The sequence below is a fragment of the Herpailurus yagouaroundi genome, unplaced genomic scaffold, assembly GCF_014898765.1.
Source record: "Herpailurus yagouaroundi ecotype Mexico unplaced genomic scaffold, PumYag 100, whole genome shotgun sequence".
Classification (NCBI taxonomy): domain Eukaryota; kingdom Metazoa; phylum Chordata; class Mammalia; order Carnivora; family Felidae; genus Herpailurus; species Herpailurus yagouaroundi.
This window is the reverse complement of record NW_024412391.1, coordinates 35418552-35437680: the sequence shown is the minus strand read 5'-3', so window position 1 is coordinate 35437680 and position 19129 is coordinate 35418552. Positions and strand designations below refer to the sequence as shown.

The window sequence follows — 19129 nt, the reverse complement described above, 5'->3', positions numbered from 1 at the left end:
GTTTTGTTTTGTTTTGTTTTGTTTTGTTTTGTTTTGTTTTGTTTTGTTTTGTTTTGTTTTGTTTCCTCCTGGCATGGCTGTTTCTGCTTGACAGCCCTGGGTTATAAGCTGGCAGATCCAGTACAAGTAGCCTATCTAGGAGAGTCCAGTGCTTTCCAAAAGCTGGTGACAGGCATTCCAGCAGCCATCAGGGCAAGGAGCGTCCATAATAAAAGTCAGGTTCAATCACAAGTTAAAAAAAGGGAGAACTCAGCAGCAAGGCACATGTGAACGTAGAGTCTTTAACAAGGCCACAGCAGGCAGCAGGTTGTGAGAAAGGCACGGGAGAGAGCAAAGGGGCAGCACGGAAGAAATGCTTAGAGTCAGGAACCCCAGGAGAGTTGAGCGGACAGGGCAAGGTGAAAAGCAGGAACATTTTTCTTTGCATTGCTGCCTGCTGAGAGTCGGTCCTGGGGCACTGGCTCAGGTCTGCAGGTGGGGGCCCGTGCCGGTCACACCTGGCAGAGGGCAGCTTGCAGAGGTGGTGACAGTGGCTTCTGTTGAACAAATCCAGAATCTTCTACCGTAGGCGGCAGAAAAGGGAATGCGGCTGGGTCAGGAAATTTACATTCCTGGGCTCTGGTTTGCTCAAATTAAAATGCCTATGCCCGTGAAAGTTCTTTGATCAAGAGTAACCAAGACCCACATAAAGTGGTTTAAGTAAAGGGGTGGGACTGCAAAGCCCCGGCAGGTCCTCTCTCAGGGGTGCAAAGACAGGACACAGAAAGCAGAGAGGGAAATCAGGATGGGAGCTTCTCCCTCTCCACCACTGCTGACTCCCTCGGGGGCCTTCATTCCCACTTACCTCAATCCTTCCTGCAGGCTAGTTTTACTCTGTGCGCTTACAGCTTGCTCTACCAACTATTTGGCTTGCGGGATGACTTATCTGCCATCAGATGTGATTCCATATGACTGCCCGTTCCGGCAAACACCACCACCCAACTCACCCCTGAATTTCAGATTCCCAGAAGAGAGTATGGGGGGCCCAGCTAGGATAATGTGTCAGCTCGTGGTGCCGTTGGCTCTGTGACCATAGGCAAAGGACACAGGGCACCAGGCCATAGAGCTGCCGTCTGGTTCCTGCCCAGGAACCAGGGGCAGGACAGCTCCCCAGGAAAAGACATGCCTCAGTTTGCTTTGTATATTGTTTGGTGGCAGTGTTGTTGGTGGTCTGTGGATGCGTGACACTTTCTTCAGGGAAGAACACACTCCAATCGCGAGGCTTCCTTAAACTATTTCACATACAGCCTTGTATTTATTCTCCCTAGCGAACCCTCCCTTGTAATGATCTTCAGTGACTCTCCAACACTTCTGCCCCCAAGCCAAGGCAAAACTAAGACTACGCATGTATTTTATGAATGTATAAGAAGCAAAACAACACATGCAACAGACTGTTATTTTTGTTCTCTATTACAGTCCATTCTTAAAGCTCTTTCAATTGACTAAAATGATGTAACTCCCACTAATGAGGGATGATCTACAGTTTGAAAACCCCTACTATTAATTCTATTGTCCTAGAATCTTATCATCCAAAAAGTTTTGCACTTTCACATTATACCTAAAATAGAAGAAAGTTCCCCAATCTTTTCTCAGAAATACCTCCAACCCCACAAGATTTTAGCCACTTTTAGAAGATGAGCCAGGTTGACGTGAGATGTCTTGTGCTTCAGGACACCAACCCAAAACAGAGAAAGATGTGGTTAACAAAAATGCCCCTGCTCTCTCTTTATTAGACAGCCTACATCCACCGTACAAAAAAGGGCACGTTTGAAATAAAAATTACCCAAGGCATATGTACAAATTTGAACTGTTTTGATTACAACGATCTTGAGCCAGCCACAGGACGCTCCTGCTCTCATTTTCTGTAGCGACCAACGGAGACACATACCCCTGTGTTAGCCGACCCAGTTCAGAGGTGTCATCCACCATCTCTGCACAAAGCTGACCCTCCCATACAGAGGTGAAGCCAATTCCCCTGGACTTACTAGCTTTGCTCCAAATGGAAAAGAGGCTCTACTGGTGATGTGTGTACCTCTTCAGAAGTTTTAAAGCAAACTACTTGGCCCAACAATGCTGATCAAATTGGGTTATTGGGTCAAGGATGTATGTCGAGTCAAGGGCTTTCAGGAGGTCAAGAGCTGGTAGAATGAGGACTTTCAGCAGAGGAAACTAGGGAGGCAAAAGAAGATGATGAAAGAATGTATTTTCATCTCTAGCACCAGAACTGGTATGTCTCCCATTTCTGGTACGGCATGATGAGGCGTGCCGAAATGCCTGTCTCACAGCACAGCCCAAGAGTGTGGGACACTGGCTCTCGAGTCAGACTTCCTGGGTCCAATCCCAGCCTACTTCCTTACACCCCTGACCCTCAGCGGTACCCTCTGTAAAATGGAACATGTAACAATAAAACCCAGTTCACAGGCTTTCCATGAAGATTTAATAAGACAAACAGTCCATGCAAAACGCTTAGCAGACAGCTTGCCACAGAGCAAGCATCCAATAAATGTTCATGGTAGTTGTTCCCCCCACCAGAGCACTCCCAAACTGGCCTGCCAGGATGCTAAAACTCACAAAAAGAGTGTGGTCTTTAAATGAATATATTTCCCAAATTCAGATCAGACATAGTTAGCCTGCTCAAAGACCCATTTGGTGACCTCCTCCCTCCTATCCTCCCTCCTATAATTATTCGGTTCTTTCCTCTCCTTCCTTAAAACCTGTGCCCATTTCAAGACTATGTCCCCCCACTAGACAGTGAGATCATGAATGCAGAGAATGGAACATATTCTTCTCACTAGGCCCTTTGTGGAGCCCAGTACTCAAAGCATGACAGTTGAAGTGAATTCCACATGGTTAACTGAGTGATCTCCTGACCGGGTAGAATATACAAGTCCCAGGGACACAATCCTTATCTACCCAGGTTCTGGGAGGCTCAAGGCCTTTGAGAACCAAGAGCATCTGGGAAGTGAGAATGGCATAAAAAGGGATGCCCCACAAATGACCCCATTTCCTTCCCAAAGTTTGCTGCAGCCAGCTTGGCTAAGAGAGCCCAGATGAGGCTTGGCCATCTCTCTTCCTACAAAATAAGAATTAATCTAAATAAGATCCTACCAAGGTATATCACTATACTTCAGACATTCTGAAACAGGTCTTAGTAGGGGGTTAACAGTGGAACATACAGTCTACCAAAGGCATCCTTCACTATGCCCTGTTCTCTCTTAATGCTTAGGTTTAAGGATGACAAAGCAACTTTCCTAAAAAGAACGGTATTAGTACAATAATACTACCTTGCACAATTATATAATCCATACAATCCAAATGAAAATGTACAGTTGACCTGTGAACAGCATAGGAGTCAGAGGCACTGAGGTCCAACTCAGTCAAAAATCCACATATAACTTTTGACTCCCTCAAAACTGTACTATCAATGGCTCACTGTTGACTGGAAGCCTTACCAATAACATAAACAGCTGAGAAACACATATTGTGTATGTTATATGTATTATATACTGTGTTCTTACAAGGAAGTAAGCTAGGGAAAAGAAAATGGTATTAAGAAAATCATAAAGAAAATACATTTACAGTACTGTACTATATTTATTGAAAAAAATCTATGTATAACTGAACCAGGGTAGGTCAAACCCCTGTTGTTCAAGGGTCAGCTGTACTTTGCTAATTTCTAGGGAGTGGAACACTACTTGTTACAACTTCCTCCAAGTTATCCTTTTAGGGAATAAGGAAGCCACAGACTGAAGCTGGTAACAAATGCTCACAAGAAGCTGGCTGTAACTTCCTGTATGTATTTTCGTGAGGCAATTACCATCAGGATCAGTGGTCTGGGGTCCACAGAAAAGAATCATAAACATATTGGGGCCTGGGCAGTGGGGACAGAATGTTTCCAGGAGATGGCCTAGAAAGCTTTGAAGAAAGACCCACCCAGGTCCAAGACTCAGCTTAACCACTGCCCATCTGCATGACCTATACAACCTGTTGTTTAACCTCTCTCTCGGTCTCACCTTCCTCATTGTAAAATGGAGACAAAAATACATCATCAGACTGAAATGAGGATAATGAGCTAGAATGCTTATTAGCAGTCTCTCCATATAAAAAATTTTTGGAAGACAAATTCCACCAGAATACTTAAACACACAATTCACAAAAATAAACAAGTAGGATATGTCTAACTAAAAATCTTCTTCATAGTAAAGGAAACTGTCAACAAAATGAAAAGGCCACCCATGGAAAGGGAGAAAATAATTGCAAATCCTGCATCTGTTAAGGGGTTAATACCCAAAATATATAAAGAACTCACACAACTCAATGGCAAAAACAAATAAACAAACAAACAATCCCACTTAAAAATGGGCAGAGAAACTGAATGAACATTTTCCCAAAGACACACAGATGGCCAATAAGTACATGAAAAGGTACTCAACATCATTCATTATCAGGGAAATGCAAATCAAAACCACAATGAGATATCACTTCACACCAGTTAGAATGGCTATCATAAAATAAATAAACAAGTGTTGGCCAGGATGTGGAGAAAACGGAACCTTCATCCACTGTTGGTGGGAATGTAAATTGGTACAGCCAATAAGGAAACCTGCATGGAGGTTCCTCAACTCTTCAGAAATAAAACTATCATATTAACTAACAGCCCCACTTTTGAATATTTATCCAAAGGAAATGAAAATAGGCTATCAAAGGGATATCTGCACTTCCATGTTCATTGCCACATTATTCACAACAGCTATGGTGTAGAAACAACCTTAGTGTTTGCCGATGGATGAATGGATAAAAGAATATGTGGCATATACAGTGGAATATTATTCAGCCATGAGAAAGGAGGAAATCTTGCCATTAGCAAGGACATGGATGGACCTTGAGGGCATTATGCTAAGTAAGATAAATCACACAGAGAAAGACTGATACTCCATGGTATCACTTAAGTCCAGCTCATAGAAACAGAGAGTGGAAAAGTGGTTTCCGGGGCTGGATAGGAGACAGGGAACATAGGGAGAGACTGGTAAAACAACACAAACTTTCAGCTATAAGACGAACAAGGTCTAAAGATCTAATTCAAAATATGATGACTACAGTCGATAATGCTGTGTTATATAACTTGAATTTGCTAACAGAACTTAAATGTTCCCACCAAATAAATAAATAAGCACATGAGGTGATAGATGTGTTAATTAATTAGATGGGGAGAATCCTTACACAGTGTATACATATGTCAAATCACCATGTACTTTAAAGATCTTACAATTTTGTCAATTATACCCCAATAAAGCTGAAAAAAGATACACAATTCACTTTTTATTTTTTATTTTTTCCTGCCCCTCTCTCTCTCTCTCTCTCTCTCTCTCTCTCTCTCTCTCTCTCTCTTTCATTCGGATATCACCCTGAAATATAAAAATTTCTGGGGCAGAATTTGAGCTTGTGGTAGCTAAACCTTAATTTTCTGTAAGGATTTCTATGCTATGCTTTTGCTGAACACTGCTCAACAACATAATATTCTCTCCCACTGAAAAAGCAAAGTTAATGGCCAATAAGCAAATGAGACTATTTTGGAAAAATGCACTTGGATAACATGAGAAAAGTAGGGGAGGTGCCTTCCTGAGGATATTAGAGGAGAATTACAAGCATCCGTCCATCAGTCACAAAATGCATTAGCTTGTCGAGCCTGGAGAATTTTTCTTCTTTCAAATTACAGGTGATATTTTATCTCTGGCGGGGGGGGGGGGACACCACCTCATATGCAAGGGAAAATCAGTAACTAAGAAGAACATGTACAAGTTTCAAAAATTAGTCACCAGTTACCATGGTAATGCAAATATTACCTAACAACTCACTGGGCTGTAAGTAACCAAAATGAGGCTAAAATGGAAAATGGGCTCTATGTATAGGAGTATTTGCACTAACCTAACAGCAGACTGAAGGCAGCCCAGGTTTGCCCCTGTGACCCAGGATCCAAGGTCTCTCCTGCCCTGTGCATGACATGTGAGTTCTGTATCACATGCACACACAGCTGTGCCCACTAACAGCTGCAGGAGGAAGAGTGATGACATTCTATTTACAAACAAAGAGCAATGATTAGGAAGATGAGTCTTCTCGTTCCCTAAACTCTTAAGAAAAGAATAATCTCTGCTACTGCCCCCTGAAGACAGACAGACTGGATGACAAACATAGGTGGCGGTCCCTTTCAAACTCAACATTAACAATGTTCTCAGGCAACACAAGATTTTCTAAAAAACAACTAAGATGCCTGATAAAATAACAATTTTCCCAGGGTGCCTGGGTGGCTCAGTTGGTTAAGCGTCCAACTTTAGCTCAGGTCATGATCTCACGGTTCACAAGTTCAAGCCCAGCGTTGGGCTCTGTGCTGACAGCTCAGAGCCTGGAGCCTGCTTGGGTTCTGTGTCTCCCTCTCTCTGGGACACTGCCCACTTGTACTTTGCCTGCCTGCCTGCCTGTCTCTCTCTCTCTCTCTCTCCAAAATAAATAAAACATTAAAATTTTTTTAATTTTAATAATTTTCCCACTGTTCTGAGTAGTTTGAATTTTCTGTGTATACATTAATTTTCATTAGAACAAAAGCATAAATATTTTATGAATTTTTATATTATTCCAAGAATTGGCTGCACACACACTTCTAAGTCAAACTTAGTGCATAACTTCTGTTCACGATGCACAGCATGTGGTACACAAGGTACTGGTACCAAAAAACAGCCCCAGAGCTATATCCCCCCAGGTGGTCCTAGGGTTTCCATTAGAATTCCATGGAGGCTCTTAAACTGCAAAATCCTAGGCCATATCCGAGGCCAGCTCAATCTGAGTCTCTAGGGTTGGGATCTGAAAATGTCCATTTCTAAAAGGTTCTCCTTGCAATGAGTATGTTCTACAGTCTGAGAATCTCATCCTAGTCATCTACAATACACTGACGTCTCCTGCCAATGATGACAGGTTACAGCACAGCCACCAGGGGACACAAGTCAATACAGATTAACCAAATGCAGGGATATTGTGATTCCGTGACTTTGGGCTGTTACCACAACCCAAGGTAAAAAAAACCAGCACAATACACATGTCCTGTATATGTGTGTGTACGACACAAGGATTTACAAACAACACAGGTGAAGTGCTGTGATCTATTCTACTCTCATTTTTTATGCTGTTGCAACCAACAAAACTGATAGCACTGCCCACTAATTGGTGATATTTGAAAAATCCATTATAACTTCTATCGCCCTATAATTATATCACTCAATACTTTTTACACTTTTTCGTATTATGCTCCAAATAGTAGGAAACCATCCAATCTTTTCTGGTAATACCCTAAAAGTTGTAATATTTTAGTTATCTTTAAAAGGTGAACCGAGTTGAAATGAGACCATATTCTGCTTAAAGATATCCACAGCAGTATGTTTAACTGCTAACATTTAACTTACTTATTTATACCCTCTTTACCTCACGAAAAAGAGCATGCATATTATATAAATCAGTAAAGAATCAATGAAAAATAGTAAGAAAATGAAGCTAAGGGAAAATAAAGACAGGAAACTAAGTGTTTGTAGAACACATCAAAGGAACAAGTAAAATTAAATATAACACAGGCCAGGAAATCTAGTCCACTTGTTGACTCTCAGCTTTCTGTCAATTAGTAGGAAGAGAAAAACATGATCAGTTATGAAAATTCCAGTGTCCATCTGGGAAGAACAAAGCAATTTCTCAGAAGCATTCCCAAGTCTGTGGCTATACTCCTACTGGGCTGGACTGAATTGCCATCTGCCCCCAACCCCCATACACACACTCCTCTAGGGACAGCAAGCCCTCACGGTAACTGCAGGACCCTCGTTACAGCCTCCACCTTGCACAACCACTTGATTCACAGGTAAACTGATGGTCACTCCAGGGACTGCTGATTGGGAGGAACAAAGTCTGGAGCCTGAGGTCACCCAATAACCCCCTCCTCTAAAAGCACTTTGTATTCACTTCTGTCCCAGAACTGACTACCTTGTTGTCATGAAAACTGTTCAGGGGGCTTGAGCCTTTCCTCCCCACCAAGTCCACAAGGTTATAAAGTTCCATGAGGACAATATTGACTCTATGTATTTCAGTGAATTCTTCATAAAACTAAACTAACTAAACACTAAGCTCTTCTAGAAATTCCCAAAAGGCAAAGTGATTGAAGCACAAAAACCTAAACTTGTTTTTTGATTGTATCATTTACTACTCGTGAGATATTGGCCAAGCCATTGGACTTTCATGGTTCAGTTTCTTATCTGTGAACCAAAGCCAATACTGTTTACAACACAGGTTAGTCTTGAGGAAGAAACGCACAAACGGATGTAAATGTGCCTAGCCCAGTTCCTTGGCACACAGTAGGTGTTGAGTAAATATTCGTTTTCCCTTCTCCTGTCAGGGATCTCTCGGAGACATTGCTTTTACTTGCTGCCACAACCGCGTTAGTCCTCAACACTCCCTCCTTCTCCTCCAAGCTTCTTAAAGAGTAAAAAAAAAAAAAAAAAAAAAAAAAAAAAAATCCCCCACGAAGAATGCAAGGTTCCCTGAGCCACAGAATACTCAGTGTCTACACAATGCTGCCTTTGAAAAGGTTTCTTATCATCATTTCCACTACTTTAAACAGGACTTAAGAGATTGTTCTTAAAAAAAAAAAAAAAGTCTGAGAAAGGAGTCATTAAACATCAAATAAATGCTGTAACCAAGGAATAAGAATGACTAGTATATGCACAGTTAGAAGGCAAATGTAGTTGCTAAAACGTGATGCAGAAACATATCTGGTCTTCACTCCTGAAGACGCTAACTATTGCCTTGTTCATACTAAAGTAGCAGTCTTTGCTCTGCACACTCTATTTTTACAGATGATAGAGGTTTAAAATTTAGATCAGCAGGTCTAGTCTAGTCCTGAACACAGGAAATATCAGTCATATTTTAATTTTTTTAAATAGAAGTGTCCCAGATTAAATAATGTGGTTGACCTACCTTTTCTGTGATATAGAAGTTGGAACTATCGGCGTGCTGCAGTGCAAAGTACTCATGGTTGGCAAGGGACCACCTTAAAAATATAAGCATAAACTGATCAGAAAAACAAAAAAACTGGGTCATTGTCACTTTTACAGTGTGACAGAATTAGAAGGATGAAGCACCCTACACTTGGAATTTGGCCAGTACCCAACACACCCCCCAGTGAGCTTCCTAACACTGGAATGACATTAGCCCACCTTGCATCGCCCTGACCAATCATTTCCTCTGTGGATCATTGTGGTCCTATTGCACACCTAGTGGATGGAATGTGGCTCACCTTGAAGCATTTCATTTTCATGGCTTTGAGGCAGGGGTGTTTAAATACAATGTTATATTCCTCCCCCATTTTGAAGGAATGGAGCAGAAAGAAGAACACAGAAGAAATGAATGCAATTTAAATTTTTGATAATTGTTATATTCCAATGGTCTCTGTTCTTCAATCCCTAATCACTATGCTTGCTGCATATGGAAACATTCCAATCAAGTATCCCAGGTCTTAAATAAACTCCAAGTAACACTGTCTTCATAATTCTGCTTTGGAGCAGAAAAACCTCATGCAATTCTATACATGCTTTCCCTTTGGATTGTTAAGGCCAGCCAAAGAGAGGTAGGAAAGCTGTAACACTGTCAAGTTCCATGGGGCAGCAAAACCACACACTGACTTGTCCTTTAAATTCTTTCGTCTTCTATGGGAGCCTGAATGGTCCTCTCAATTTATACCAGATGAGGTGTGTATTTAACCTCAGGAACTTCAGACTGCTCCCTGCTGAGTAGGATGAATGAACCACAACTTTTCAAAATAAATAAAACCGGCCCCAATGTGCACACACCAGCCATTTCACACTTTCTGCTCTTTGAGGAACAACAGAAAATTTTTGGTGTAAGAGGGCATGTAAATCGTACAGAGTGATTCTTGATGTCTTTGCGGAGGTCAGGTAGTGACTTATAAATAATGTTATAACTAAAAATAATAATAATAGAGCAATAATACTTGCACAGGAATATTTTATTAGATTCCAGTTTGTGGACTGAAGCAACTCACATGTATCCTAAGTAACACTTACCCATCACAGACTTCCTTTATTATTGCAGACAGTGGTTTTTTCTGCAAAATAGCAAAAAAAAGGAAATGCTGTTAGTTTCATTTCATGATTTTAAATTAAAAAAAGAAGAAGAAAAGGAGCCTAATAAAAAGATATCTAAGTAAGGAGAACTTCCATTTGCTATTCTTGGTTGTTGTCAATGAGTCTGGTGTTTTTCTCAAGGTGTAATCTACCAGCCGTCACCGCCCGATATATCAATGATTTACTATCCTTGTGGTCCCTTTTTCTATTCTTAACATTATCAGTTAAACAAAACATGCATCATATTTAACGTAGCTGCGTTAAAATCAAGATGAACACAGAGCTCTGTTCAACGACCACAGGCAATGAGAGCCCCAAGGTCAAACGATAACCAGAATTCCTCAGGCTCAGTACACGAAGCAGGCAACCAGCAGTGTGGTGTTACGCAAACAAGCTTGGATTCGGACATTTTTATGAGAACGTGTGGCAAATGGAATAGGAGGCATTGTGAAATTGTTCCTACAAAGTGCATAGAATTCTTCTCCTAACCGTGGCCCTGACAAATGCCAATCATGCAGCAGCTTGAGCTGGACACACTTGAGTAATGAGACCATGACACCATGTGCCATGGTGTCAACTGGCCGGCTGACTACAGCTGTGCTCTAGGCCTAACAGCCACAGCTGTGTTCCGCTCCGCCTGCCCCCAGAGAGAAGGAATGCAGCAAAGAGAGAGACACACACAGCTCACCCAGTGATGTTGAAACCTCTCTACTTTGGACGAAAACAGACCCCCCATCTATCTCTGTCTGGGGTGGGCAGTAGCATGTCAACCGAAAGAACAAATCACAGGCAAGAAATAAAGGGGGCAGAAAAATCAAAGAAATACAACACATGGTCTTGGATTTTTCAGATACAAACATATAAAAAGCTGTCTACATATAAACATGTTCTGCTTCTGTCCCTCTGAAGGGCAATGTGTTATGGGGAAATGAATACTGAATCAAGCAGAACCAATTCAAATCCTAGCTCCTTAACTGGTCTGCAGTATAACCTATATAATTCCCTTAATTTGCTGAACCTCAACTAATTTATCTGTAGAACGGGCATAGGACCTACCCATTCCTCAGGGCTGCTATAAGAAATAAATGAGAATTAATACAAAGAGCAGAAAAATCAAAAAAGGGTTAAGGGTTAGGATTTTGGCTTATTACTCTCTCATGTCACAGAATAGCCCTGAGACATGATGTTACCATGTCTGCTCTGACAAATTAGTGAATTCTGACCACTGTTCACAGTCCCTTCTAAGGGCCTCCAGCCCTAGCTAAAAGGTGACTCCAGCTCAGTCCACAGTGTTCCTCCAATGAACTCCTGCCCACCAGAGATCTAGTCTCTATGACTGAGTCCACCACCATGTGTTCAAAAGAATGTCTGACTAAACTAAAAATCCAGTGGGAAGAAGGGGAACCTAGAAATCATTGAGGAGTGGAAAGCTGCTGGGTTATCCCAACATCCTGAGTTGGTCTCCTTTCTAATAAGATGAGAAATGGAGATTGGGTTCTCCAAAGAAGTTACATGTTATACAAGCCAATGGCTTCACAAGAACTTATCCACTGTTTATGGCTTTAGCTTTGAGTGGAAGGGCAATGATGTTCTCACATCCAAAGGACAAAGGAATTTTAGGAGTAAAACTATGCCCATTAGATGAGGATTTTGCACTTCCAACTGCCAGAGCCTTCTCCAGGCTATCTGTATTTTATGAAGACTTATCACTCCTAGCCTCCTAATCTTACTTTTTACACCCTCAAAACTGAAATCTAAATAACAAGACTGGATGTTAGCCTTGAATTACATTGAAACAACAGATCAGACCAAGAAAGCATTGCTACTGAGGTAGGAGAAGGCATCTAACACAATAGCTCCCAGAATTAGATTTCCTAGTTGAGGTGTCATAAAGGAATTTCTTAGATTTTCCTTCAGGTCTGACTCATAGATTCAGAACCAAATTTGAACAGACAGAAGTCTATGGGGTACTATTATATCTAGAATATTCTCAGGCTGGATAGATGAAAGGAGTAAAAACCATGGAAGAACTTAGAGATTTAACAAAGATTATACAAAGGCTCTAAACCACTGATGAAAAGGAATCACAGGTAACTGAACATAACACACCCATAAGGCAGCCTTAACCCCTCAGAATAAATGCTATGGCCCACGCCCCACACCTGTCTCCTCTATTCTTCTTGCTGTTCCAGTGAAATATTAGCTCCCACCACCCAAAGGTAGTGCCAGTGAACTTTCACAGTCCTCCTCTCCCTTAATTCATCTACCTTATTTGACACTATTACTACTGCCTTCTTTTGGAAACCCTCTTTCCAGAGCTTTCATGGTATTTCCTTCAGTCTCCTACAGTGTTAACCAATACACCATCAGTAAAAGCCAAGAGATCCTTCAATTGTTTCTCTTTTGCCTCTAACTTCCTAACGCCACATTTCTGTTCTGGTCTCTTCCGCTTTTGCTTAATCGGTCAGTTCCTCATTCACTTCAACTGCCCAGAGTGTAAAGTTCTGGCTCCAAATACTCTCTTGCACATTTCTGACAGCTTGCTAGATACAACATTTAACTCTCCTTCAGGAATCTTATTAAATACACAAACAAAAACCATCACTCTCACCCATCAACCTGCCCCAACAACAGCAGGACCTCAAAGGTCCCGCACCCCCACCACGACGGCTCCCTCTGGTTGCACCGCTTCTGCTCAGAAGCACCTACAGCCTTCGTTTCTTCACTCTCCAGCTCAACGGAGTTAAAGGCACGTCATGACTTCTCACCTCCTAACTACTCTCCTAACATACAGACACTCCCCATCCCAACTCCTGCTATCAGACAAATATTCCCCCCAATGCCATTGCCTCTCATTCTTTGTCCCTAGTCCCAACCACTCCGGAGTGCAACCCCTTCATTACTGATGACTCACCACAAATCCTCAGTCAGATGCTCCACTGGCACATCAAACTCTGATTCCTATCTGCCATTGTTCCCACACTGCCTACATGGGGCAGTTTTTCACATACATTTGTAGAGAATTCATCCTTGCCTTCCCCTTTTCTTTATTTTGTGATATATGCATTTCCACGGAGTCTCGTCATTGTTGCCTCCACAAACTGTCTCCCCTTTATCCGTTCCAGACCTTACTACTACCTCTGTAGAGCTCTCAGGACACTGTCACCAGATCCTTGCAAATAAGTCTCCACATCCCCAGCTTCTTTCTCTCCAATCCCTACATTAGCCATAATTGGGTAAAATCTGACTTTCCCTAAAAACTTTGCTCAGGTCACTCTTTTTTGCCCCAATATCCTCTGTAGATCCCCAGTGACCATCACCAATATGGTATAAATCCCTTAGCTTGTCATCCAAGGCCTTCCACAATCTGTGCTCATGCAGTCAAACTTTCTACTAATGCTGTACATGTTATTCAGGCTCTGGATTAGTCCATGATTCACCAAAAAAAAAAAAAAAAAAAGGAAAGAAAAGAAAAGAATCCCACTTCCATACTTACACTTTGTACCATTTGTTGAATGTCCCTCTCCTTTTTGTTCCAGTTCTAACAATGAACTCTTACTACCAGTAATATCCATTTCAAAGCAGAATATCCACCTTTAAGCAGATGTCTCTGATCTCCCCAACCACACAGACAGAAGTCACTCCCTCTCTGTACTTAGCACATTAAATAAGTCACTCCCCAAAACTTTGTATCTCTGTCTTATCTTCTTGTCCCTTGAGAACAAGCCCTCTTAATTCATGTGGGTTAATCTTCTCCAGCCCTCAGTACTAGTTACCATAGTATATAGGTGCTAGTAGAATCTAAAAGGAGACTCAATGCATTTCTGTTGAATGGAAAACCCACACATTCACTTTCTGTCAAAAAACAAACAAACAAACAAACAAACAAACAAACAAAAAGCCTTGAATAAAGGAAACTATTTGAAGAATAGCCTGGATTAACTAGCACACCCCCCCCCCCCTTCCTACCATGTAAACTACACTGGGTGGCTCTAAGCAGCTGTTAGCTAGAAGTTGTTAGACACGTGAATGCTGTCACTACTCCCTGCACAGATGCCTCTCGAAGGAGTTATGTGATTCATGGCTTGGAAAAGCATTCAGCGAGCTAGCTGATGACGAGTGTAATTCAACAGGTGATAAAACAGATACCCATCAAATGACCATCACCATCCGTTCGCAAGGTCACACAGGTGAGCAGCACTATCATAAACTGGGACTGAACAAGATACCCAGACAGAAAACACTAGTCTGGTGCCACTGCTTTTTTCATTTCCTATACAAAGCCCTTAGTCTGACGTGAGTTTCCTTGTGCCACTTACATTCCAAGCCAAAGGTCCCAGCTCTGCCTATGTTTTGGTTAACATTTGCTCAAGCAGCATACGATGCTTCTGCCTATCTCCCCAGTCTTCTAAGTCTTGGGAGTATGGTGACACTTTGATTGCTTTCTGTAGACCTGAGGAACAATTTGTCTTTCACTTCATTGAGAGAAAAGGCTCAGGAGAAAAAGAAAATTAGGTCTAAAAGGCAAAAACTGGTTCTTCTTCCTGATTCCATAAAGCCTAAAGGAGCTAAAAATAAAATTCTATACTCTATTTGAATCTATCAGGATTTAGAATATTGAGGCAAAATTATTTTAACTACCTAAGTATGTTTTCGTAACTTAAAAAAAAATCGTAACTGCGGCGCCTGGTTGGCTCGGTCAATAGAGCGTGGAAGTCTTAACCTCAGGGTCATGAGTTCAAACTCACAGGTTGTGGAGCCTACTTAAAGTTTTTTAAAAAGTAACCAAATTCCTTAAGCTTTTTGTTTTGAAGGTCAAAACTATCTTCTTGGCCTCAGCAGTGAGCTGAGATGGGAAGAGCAGGAATGTTTTTAAGGATAAACAGGAGGGTTAGACAGTTACCAGATTGCACCTTGCAGGTGGTTAGGGGTGGCCCCAGACCACCACACTCTTTTCCTCATTCCCCTTAGCAACAGTGAGGTCATCTTGCAGCATAGAAAAGTATTTCTTCATTTTATATTTTTCTGGGGAAATTTTAATGCTGGCAGAAATATTTTTATTTGTCAAAGTATGCATTTCCATATGAATCTGATTGGCAAAGTACCATGTGCCAACAGTCATATTCAAGGAGTAGCTTTTTTTGGTTTTTGTTTTGTTTTGTTTTGTTTTTTTAAGATTTATTCCTCCCTTTTGACTTTAACTCTTATTCTCCAAAAGAATTCCCTTATCTAATGGAATTTATCAAAGACAGCGAGTCAGGAGAGCAAATTTCCTATACAAAAAGATTTGTGTATCTACTTTTCATAAGATCAGCTACATTTTTGCGAATGGCCAAATTCTCTAGCAATTCATTTTTAATCTTGTGTCTCTGGCAACACTCTCTTCTCTCTATTCGTTAAAGTGGGTGTTGGTCTTTGCTTTCCTTTTTATTATCTCTCCCTTGTCTTTAATGAAATGCCAGTATCATAAATTCCTGAATCCATGCCTCCCACTCTGACCCTCTTCTAAGGTCTGGTCCAGCAATACCAATAACCCCTCGGGCAGATCCATGTGGATGTCCTGCCACCCCTTCATGAAAGCTTAACACTTCATCTTCTTCCTTACTAAACCAGATCTTCCTCTTGGCTCCCTTTTATCTCTTAAAAAAAAACTATGCTCTCACACAAACCACATGGTTCTTTTAAGGCATCAGAGAATCCCAAGAAGAAACATCCTTCGGAATCTCTGCTTGTTTGTTTAGGGGCAGGCAGCGTCCAGCCTGCCTTGAGGCTCCTTCCCCTGGAAAGAGCCCCACAGTTCTGCCACATCCATGTCCCTGTCCCTGGCATGCCTCCTATGAGCACAGTTCCTGTTTAACCATCTGTTCCTGTCCGTTGGCAGAGGCATCTGTCCTGAAGACTCATCCAGCCAAAGGCTCACCTCAGGGCTCTTAAATCTGTCCGTGCACACACTGCTCCCTTGACACTGACCCATGGAGGCTGATAGCACCCCCAGCGTTGTGACCACATGCTGTGAGCACCTACGGATTATGGGCTGGAGTTCTAGCCTCCGACAGTCACTTGTCAGGCACACACTTGTCCCAAAACGGACATCGCCCAGAAAACAGCCTGGTTTCACTGAAACCTTACTCATTTCAAATGTTTTTAATACACAGGGGGGAAAGTGCTTATGTGGTGACATTAAGTTAACAGACACCAGGAAAGCATTGGGAATGCTGAATTTTTATCCACTCCCTGCCTTTCTAGATCTTCCCTCAACTATGAGCTCTCATCTTTAGAAAATGACCTCCTGGGCTTAAACTCCAACTTCTGCAACTCCGGGTTTTGTAATCCTTAGGTTTATGACTTCTCTCAGTGATTCCGTTTTCTCTACTGAAAATAAACACAGTACCTCACACACTGTAGTATCATGAAGATGAACTGAGATGGCACAGGTAAAACCTTTGAGATAGCACCCAGGACAGAGTAAGACACTGCATAATGCTATTTATGAAGAGCTTCTTTCAAAATTCTTGTATCCTGTGTTGCCACTTTACAGCTACTTTTTTTAAAAGTTGATGAAATGGGGGCGCCTGGGTGGCGCAGTCGGTTAAGCGTCCGACTTCAGCCAGGTCACGATCTCGCGGTCCGTGAGTTCGAGCCCCGCGTCAGGCTCTGGGCTGATGGCTCGGAGCCTGGAGCCTGTTTCCGATTCTGTGTCTCCCTCTCTCTCTGCCCCTCCCCCGTTCATGCTCTGTCTCTCTCTGTCCCAAAAATAAATAAACGTTGAAAAAAAAAATTAAAAAACAAAGTTGATGAAATAAATACATGAATGAATACCCAATTCCTCTTTCTTCTTTGAGTGACTCCAGCCCTGTTGTTGCCTTTGGCTCTCATCTCTTCCTATTCTTCATTCTTCAACTCATTTTCATTTTGTCTGCCAACTCAGTTACACTTGCTATGGAGGCAGAGACCACTTCTGAGACACCTCTGTCACTTCCCAGGCGAGTGGCTGCTGGGCCCCCGCAAGGCAGGCAATTAGCAAATATTGTTTCATTAAGACCACGTCTTCTTTTTCCAGACTTTTAGCTTCTTTCCCTTTCTTCTGGTCTCTTTCCGACAGCCGCTAAAGCTCACGCAGGAGCTAAAGAAGGAACATAGCAAGAGGAAAGCAGAAGCAATCTCCGATCCCCACCATGCGTCTGCCCTTCCATACGGCCAGCGTCTTACAGTCCTTTAATTGCAAAACTATTTTCCACAAAGACTTAAAGTTTTTGGTTTCAGTGTGTTAAAAAGCTTTTCTCCAATGCTTTAAAAGAATGTGACAGATGCTTTATTCTGACACTTTGAGGCGATACAGCACAGCACTTGGGATTTTACTTTGCTTTTATAGATGGAAATTCATTGAACATATTCTGCACAGCAGTTATGAGTAATGTTGGCCCAGAAAGAAAAGAAACCCAGCTTCCACATGTCAGGACACCTCTGAGAAAGGATACGCATGTTAACTACGACTTAGCCTACAATAGGATTTGGAGAAACTTTAATGTACAGTAACCCGCCTAGTTCCCGGAGGTGCTTCCTGACATTGTGTCAATGACACAAGTCATCTTAGAACAGCTTTATCCTCCCACCCCCGCCCCAAGGAGCCCTATGATGAGTCTCCATGCTTCAGAGCCATTTACCTCCATACTTTTGTATGGAGGAATGTGATGCACTCTGAAAGGGGTGTGAGTGCCTACTGTCTTCCTATGGGCAGCCTGAATAATCTGAACGAGAATGACAAAACCACACTTTCCTGGGCAAAGTTAGCTGGTTCTTGGAAAGCAAGTATTTTGATAACAGTTCCAATGTGAATCACTGGCACAAGATTCCATTGTCGGAAGTGACAAAGGGCTTTACAACTACATCTCCAAAGTAGTACAACCATGCGGATCACATTAATTTTAAAAACGGAAAGATGATAGGCTATGCCACCTTTTTCTTGACAAATGATTTGTTTCAGAAATGGTTTCTTTATAATGACTTGTTTCAAGCTTCATGAAACTAATTAAATATCACATTTTAGCAAGATAAAGTAGAATCTTTGTGTAAAAAAAATCATTGGACTGTGTAAATGAGCAAAGACATAAATAATTAGCACTTTTTTGTGTTAGTGGGTTACACACAAGTGAAAAAAAACCCTTTCTCTTTGAGGTATTCTGATATTCCTTCTCAGTAGAAACTGTATTTGCCTTCAATTGGAAGGGAAACTGAAATTTTAGAAAGTGACAAAAGTATGAAAATGAACAATGCAAAAACAAAGCACGACTGATACCAATTATCTTTTTGGATTCTCCTTCCCAGTCCCTATTTTATATTATCCTAATACCAATGTTGCTAGGGACATAAGAAACATATTTTTCCCCCAAATTGCAGTATCTCAGGCAGCAATAACAACCAATCTCTTATTTCCTATCTCCCTCTCAACTTTCCCTAATATCAGTGCTTTCCAAGAAGTATGCCCAGATGACTCCCCACTGGCTGGCACACCACTATACTCCACACGCTTGCAACCAAGTGTTCTCTGTGGAAAGGAGGGATTTGTACTCCAAACCAGCTGAGGTCATAAGGTCGGCCTACTCTCACTCCTGTGAAATAGTCTATTTGTTTGTGTCAAATTCATATGTGGAAGGTTAATAAGTATTTATGTGCATGATTTAAAATTTAAAGGACAGGCAGGCTCAGTAGAATAAACAGAAATGACTGTGGACCCACATAAGTAGGGTATTATCAGTCTAGGTGAGCAGATACAAGAAAGCCAGAACCTTACTTTGTTCAGGTTCAATTTAAAAACAGGATTACGAAGGCTTATCAACTGCAAAGAAACCAAGATTCGATATAAGACAGCAGTCAAAAGCACACTGAGAGGAACTGGTAGCAAAGGGAGTTTTTAAGAA

At 41.7% G+C, this 19129-nt stretch overlaps 1 protein-coding gene across 6 annotated transcripts in view; it reads right to left on the bottom strand.

Annotated features, from left to right (window-relative positions):
* ELMO1 (engulfment and cell motility 1) overlaps window positions 1-19129 on the bottom strand; it is a 641219-nt gene that overhangs the window by 410099 nt on the left and 211991 nt on the right. For all 6 annotated transcript variants that reach the window (XM_040472227.1, XM_040472225.1, XM_040472231.1 and 3 more), the window contains 2 exons: window positions 10152-10192; window positions 9046-9118 (listed from right to left, as the gene is read on the bottom strand). In XM_040472227.1, the coding sequence (XP_040328161.1) occupies window positions 9046-9118; window positions 10152-10192 (114 nt within the window). The remainder of the gene's footprint in view (window positions 1-9045; window positions 9119-10151; window positions 10193-19129) is intronic.